The sequence below is a fragment of the Apaloderma vittatum genome, unplaced genomic scaffold, assembly GCF_000703405.1.
Source record: "Apaloderma vittatum isolate BGI_N311 unplaced genomic scaffold, ASM70340v1 scaffold39017, whole genome shotgun sequence".
NCBI lineage: Eukaryota > Metazoa > Chordata > Aves > Trogoniformes > Trogonidae > Apaloderma > Apaloderma vittatum.
In genome coordinates this window covers 1-6103 of record NW_009725218.1, presented here as the reverse complement: position 1 = coordinate 6103, position 6103 = coordinate 1, and the positions used below count along the sequence as shown (strand labels likewise).

General features: G+C 46.4%; 1 protein-coding gene across 1 annotated transcript in view; it reads right to left on the bottom strand.

Annotated features, from left to right (window-relative positions):
- Positions 1 to 3549, bottom strand: part of IRF6 (interferon regulatory factor 6) — a 3654-nt gene extending 105 nt beyond the window's left edge. Inside the window, exons 1-7 of the mRNA XM_009872803.1 lie at positions 3376 to 3549; positions 2358 to 2562; positions 1790 to 1912; positions 1542 to 1688; positions 975 to 1367; positions 470 to 588; positions 1 to 180 (exon numbers count right to left, since the gene is read on the bottom strand). The exon at positions 1 to 180 is cut by the window's left edge and continues 105 nt beyond it. Of these exons, the coding sequence (XP_009871105.1) occupies positions 1 to 180; positions 470 to 588; positions 975 to 1367; positions 1542 to 1688; positions 1790 to 1912; positions 2358 to 2562; positions 3376 to 3549 (1341 nt within the window). The remainder of the gene's footprint in view (positions 181 to 469; positions 589 to 974; positions 1368 to 1541; positions 1689 to 1789; positions 1913 to 2357; positions 2563 to 3375) is intronic.
- Positions 3550 to 6103: the final 2554 nt, after the last annotated feature.

Genomic DNA, 6103 nt, shown 5'->3' with positions numbered 1-6103 from the left:
CGGCATGGGCCACCCCTCCTGGTGGTTCTGCAGCAGCCGGTAGAGCTGCTTCAGGTGAGCCACGATGTTGTCCTTGATGTCCGGCGTGGAGATCTGGAGTCGGACACTGCCGCTGTCAAAGGAGCGCGTAAAGTCACCCGAAAACATTTCGTAGATCATCCGGGCCACAACTGGAATGACCTGTTTGAGAAGAAGTCAGTTGTTTTAGGCTAACGGTCACACAGTTATTTTGCAGGAAGCCCCTGCCCTGGATGCAGGGGGTGGTTTCCACAGTAACCTAGAGTGATGCTATTTGGCACACATAGCATTTACATTTTCTGCGAGAAATCCCACCAGCCTTGCTGGGGTTTCCTGGTGTCAGTAAACCACAACCACGAACAGGTCTCTGGTATCCATAGGTATCAATCCAGAGCCAATCTAGTGGCCCCAGAAAGGATGGCACATATCCCTTCAGAGCCTCAGCCCCTACCTGAACCACAATCAGCTTCCTCTCCCTGGGTTTGCCATCAGGCCATTCTTCTCCAAAACAGAAGTAGATCTCATATGGTGGCTGTTTCTCAATTTGTCCTTTCTGATGGGCAATCAGCTCTAGAAAGAAAAGCAGAAGGCTGTGGGGCTGTCCTTATGGTTAGAAACACTCACCACAGCCCACCTCATTATATCACCCCAGGTCTTACCTACACACCGCCCTTTGCCAGAGCCACATCTTGCACACACAACAGTTACAGCTTACTTCTTGCATCCAGAGTAGCTTGCTTTAAAAACAAAGCCCTCCAATGTTTTTCACAGCATTAAATGAACATACCTTCACCTTCTTCTGATGCACACCTGCTCCATGGTCTGCTGAAGTTAGGGGAGTCGTGGCCTCTGGTGTGGTCAGGCTGAGCCCCAGTGCAGACCATCCCCTCCAATACTGCCACCAAGTGCCCAGACCAGTACCCAAAGCCGTTTTCCAGAAGCAGAAGTTTACCTACCACTTAGGAATGTTTCCAGACAGAAGAGTTTGACTTTCTTTTGCCTCTCGATCAAATTTGGTGTGGTGGAGGAAGGCGCGCAGGGACCAGACCAGTACACCTTGCACTGGCAGAGCCGGACAGCGTAGATGGCATGGCCACTGACCTCCAGGATCAGTCCCCTGTCCATAACATCCAGCAGCCGACTTGTGAAGATCTTCTGCCTTTCATTGGTGATTTGCTCTGTTCCTGGAAACTTTACTTGCTCCAAACTAATAGGCCCAAAGAGCTCTTCCTGGTCTGGCATTGGACCCAGCTCTCCGTAGAAAAGTCTGCATCCCTGTGGGTTGCTTACAGTCGTTGTCGGCCCAGTCTCCTTTCCTCGATATTCAAACTTGATTTCTAAGTCTGTCACTGAGAGAGAAACTGTCAGTATGTGTTTACCTGGGCCTTTGCATGTACTGCATCGGCAATCGAGACACACCCCACAGTCCACGCTAGTCACAGGGATGTTTAAACTATACACAGTTCTCCATGCTAACAAGCAAACAGCCACAGGAGAAAAAAAAAGTCAAACCATATACATACTTGGCAGAGAGCTGATCCAGAGCTCAGGGCTGCTGAAGAAGTCATGCTGCAGCGCAGGTGGGGGCATTTCCATATCTAGAGGTTCATTCTTTGGCCACACAGCTTCAGGGCTGCAATTTTGTGCACTGGCTGGAGCCATGGGAGAATCTACAAAAAGAACAATTCTTCAGTAAACCAAGATTTTATTTCAAGCATACAGCAATTTACGAACAAATACCTTCACTAATATATTAGTCTATGCCACCAACCATTGATATTAAGAAATGGAAATGTCTCTTGAATAGGGACATGCTGGGATTGATTCAATTCCTCCTCCTCTTCATCATCAAGATCATTATCCTTTTCATCCCACGGAGCTGAGCCAGTGGAACCTGCAAACAAGCATGTTCTTGTGGGTAGCTGATCAGTGTGAAACACTGCAATGTGTTTCTGTAAAAAATAAAATAATCTTCATACTGGCTCTGCACAATATAAAGAAAGTTATTTCTGTATCTCCCAACTACAAGCCAAAAAAAAAAAAAAAAAGGAAAAATCTGAGCTGTACCACACAGTATTTTCAGTTTAATATATAATTCCAGGTAGCTAAGGATACAGATACCACATGCAACTGTGTACAGCTTTATTAATTTTAGTACAGGTACACTATGGTTCAAAGTCCTTGTAGTTTAAGTACAGCTGGGCTTGCACACGGCAGCTGCTTTCTGCTGCACACAAAGGCAGCTTGAGGGTTTTGAGAGTTAACGCTGTGGAGAGAAAGGAACTCGCGTTGGACAAACGCCTGCTCAGGAACCAGCCCTGTGTCAGCGAGGCCCTCACCTGGATTAATGATTGATCCCTGGGACTGCGGGATATCGCACACTTCATAAATTTTAATAGGATTCATGGGCACCTCCTTGGTGCCATCATACATCAAATTAAATTCCCGGCTTTTGTTAAGAGCACATCGGAGCTGGGCTTTCCACTTTGCAGGGTCTGGCTCATCGACTCCTTCCTGGTACTTTCCTGTTTCCACAGCCCATGCCTGGGGACAAAGTACACTGTGCTCAGTTCAGCCCTCTCAACAGAGCAGCTTTTATCAGAAATCAAACTTCCAAACAAATTCACTGTAAAATCTGTCTCTTGTAGAAGTCTCTTAACTACAGCTCTTCTGATAACAAGAACGGAAATTCCTGCTTTAATAGTTTTTTCCCATTAGAAGAAGGGGGATGAAAAAAATACGTAAATCCAAATTTCCAAAACCCATTACCAATTCTAAACATGCCTATTCATACAAGTTAAGAAAGTATAAATTGTACCAGATTGTGCGCTGAGTTTTTCTAGGTCTCTCAAGTTCAATATCAAAAGTAATTTTTGACAGCGAGCCATACCCTGCGCAGGAGGAATCGGCTCAGTTAAAATGCAGTGAAAGAGCAGACACAGACATCCAGCTGGCTCTCTCCCTCTCTCACCCCCAGATCAGACTCAGTCCAAGGTCCCTCCAAGGCAGAGATCAGAAATTCCTCAAAGCAGCGTAGGAGTTAGGGTTTGCTGCTAGGAACAAGCCAGTGACCGCATCCTAAACCAAGCAGACGAAGCAAATAGCAGAGTTGATGCAATCGGATATCGACTGGCCTTTGGTGGTTGGAAAGGGTTAAAGAACTCAACATCCAACATCGTTTCAGGCTGTGCCAAGCCTGGCATCCAGGTGCACAAAGTGCCTTTTGGAGGTCAAAGAAATAGGACAGAATGTGCCTGGAAACAGCTACCAAGATGCCCGTCCAGCTCCCGGGCCAACAATTCAACCCTTTGTCTCTGCTTAAGAGCCGTGGTGTATCCGAGCTCTCCCCTGCCTCACCTTGAAGATGGTGTTCTCCTCCTCGTGCTGCGGGCTGTGCCGAGTTGCGTGCTTCCAGGGGATCTGAAACCGCTTCGCTTCTCGGTTTAGCCAGATAAGGCCGGGATACATACCACTGTCTACCTGGGCTACCAGCCATGGCTTCAAGCGAACTCTGCGCGGGTGTAACGCCATCGTCTGCAAAAGACAGGGACAATAGATTACTTTAAAAAAAAATTTAAAAACTAATTTAATGAAGAAAGTCTCTATGCTGTGTTACTGCAATTTGTTATGCTCCTGCACATTGAAGCCACTAATCCCGATTCAGCTAGATGCCTCCTCTGCCAGGAGGAGTTGCAAACGCATCACTAAGCAGTGACCATAATTGTTACAAGAAGAAACATCACTACTAAATATTCCAGTAAGCAGAGAGGGTGCGTTGTTTGTGTTAACTGAGAGCACAGAGGGCGAGCCCCAATCAAACCGAGCTGTAAACGCTGTGCAGGAGATAAAGCCACAAACAAGCCACAGCAAGAACAGGCCATGGCGTTTCCAGAGCCTCCACGTACGCCTTGGCGGGGAGGCAGAGCTGATCCCGTTCTTCAGTCCTGTCAGACCTGCATCGAGGAGGAGAAGAGAAAGCTCACATGTGCCAGATCAGAGGGTTTGGCCCCAGCTGAGGTAAAGGCTGGAGCAGAGGTGACCGTTTTCTCACAGGGACAGACGTTCCTCTGAAAGTCATTAAATGACTTTTTCATGAATGCTCCGAATGCAGCATAATCATCAGCAAACACCACCGACCTATAATAACCAGGATGTTTATCCAGAAGGACATGAACTGCAAGTCTGCCTGCACTCGTCCTAAAAATCAAGTGATGTTGACTTAATGTTTAAGTTCTTTTAAAAAACAATGCTGCAGTTACCCGATCAAATCTGATGTAGTTTAAGTAGCCCTGTGTTGCAGCCAAACAATATTTTTCTCAGGCAGAAGATATATAAAGCTAAACAAATAAAATTAACGACTGTCTCTCTGCAAGAAGAGGCAGCGTTTGGAATCTTTAGATTTTAAGAGACTTATATGCTACCCATGTGCTTAGGAGGTGTACCTGCAACAATTTGTAAATCTTGAAACAGAGGTCAGAAATTACAAATATTCCCCTTACTAACGCAGTTACAGGATAAGTAAAACCTTTGCCATAAGCCCTGAATACTGCTGCAGGAGTTGCAAAATGTGTCTAGTAGCAGAGATAGAGAAGATTAAAAAATCCTATCCAAGAACTAGTCTAGGAACAGGTTTTATTTGTTCAAATACCTGCAGATCCTATTCAGATGCAAGTGTTCACACAAAATTAAACTGAACACAATTGATTTTATCTGTTAAGCAAATAAAACATTCAGACTCAATTGCAAATCATCTTTAAATAATAGTTTGAAAACGTGCTACATCAAGGACTGGGGCATGTTAACAGGCTGCTTCCCAGGAGCTGCAAAGGATCAGAGAGCAATCACCAAAATTATTTTTGCGCTTCTGAAACTCTGTGGTATTAGTTATCCACATCGAAAAATGCTTCCAGAATTAAACTTTCAGTAGCACATTTGCAAAGTCACAAAGTCCAGGTTAATCCTGAATTTACGAATGAGACCAAAACAGGTATTGATTTCCCTTGCAAAGGGGTGGAAAAAAAACCACCAGAAATCTTAACTAAAGCTCGTTTCCACAGTTTCTCTTAAACTTGACAAGAAGTCCTCTCTGCTTCTAATAACATACACTGTGTACACACACATTTGCAAGACCAGGAGTAAATTCAAACCCACGCACCGGGGAAAAAAAATTCGTTCCTCTCTCAAACAAAACAAATTTGGTCACATGGAGGGTGCGTTGGCGCTGCCGTATTAGGTTTGAATTGTCCCTCGGATCACAGACAGCGTCTGTCAATACGCGACGTTACAATGCTTTATGACCTTTTATCACTGACGGCTTGTTGACACAATAACCGAGAGCAAATCAACTTGAATCCCATAGCTGGGCTCAGACGGTGACTCAGCCTCTTGCAACCTTCAACTTCGATCCAGTGGGGTCCACAAACGCTGGAGGTGAGGGTGAGCTCAGGGAACGTCCTCACGCCAGGATCGCTCAAGACTCCCCAGCACACATTCCCAGGAATCTTCCAGTCCGCTTCGTTCCCACTCAAACTTGCTGGTGCGTGGGGGTAATTAGCACACCCCTGCGCTGCTAATGCATCTCTGGTCAGTGATGTAATTATTGTTAACTAAGTCGGACATTCTTCCTTGGTGAGGAGACAGTCGTCCCAACAGAATCAACTTGAGCAAACTCAGGATGGAGCAGACACTCTGCAGCCCCTTCTCCGGCAGCCGCAGACGAGCGACCAAGGTCGGGGACAGCCCCGGCTAAGCGTGGTGCCTCTTGGGCCTCTGGCATGACACCAGCCAGCGTGACGACACGCTGTGCACCAGGAAAACGCGACCCAGGGCCTGTCTCAGCTGTCCCGTGCGGATGCTTTCGCTCTCCACCTGCACAGAACCAGCGTTCCTGTTGCAGCCCTCACAAAGCCTCCAAGGGAAAGGGGTCTTCTCTGCGCTCACTGCTGCCAGACCACACCCTTCATTCCTTGCTCGTTACCTTTGATTACATTATCCCGTATTTCGTGGATTTGTGTTCATTTTTTCCAAAGGCACGTGGCTCAACCTGTAACATTATCATTCATACGGAGCAACCGGCCCCATTTCC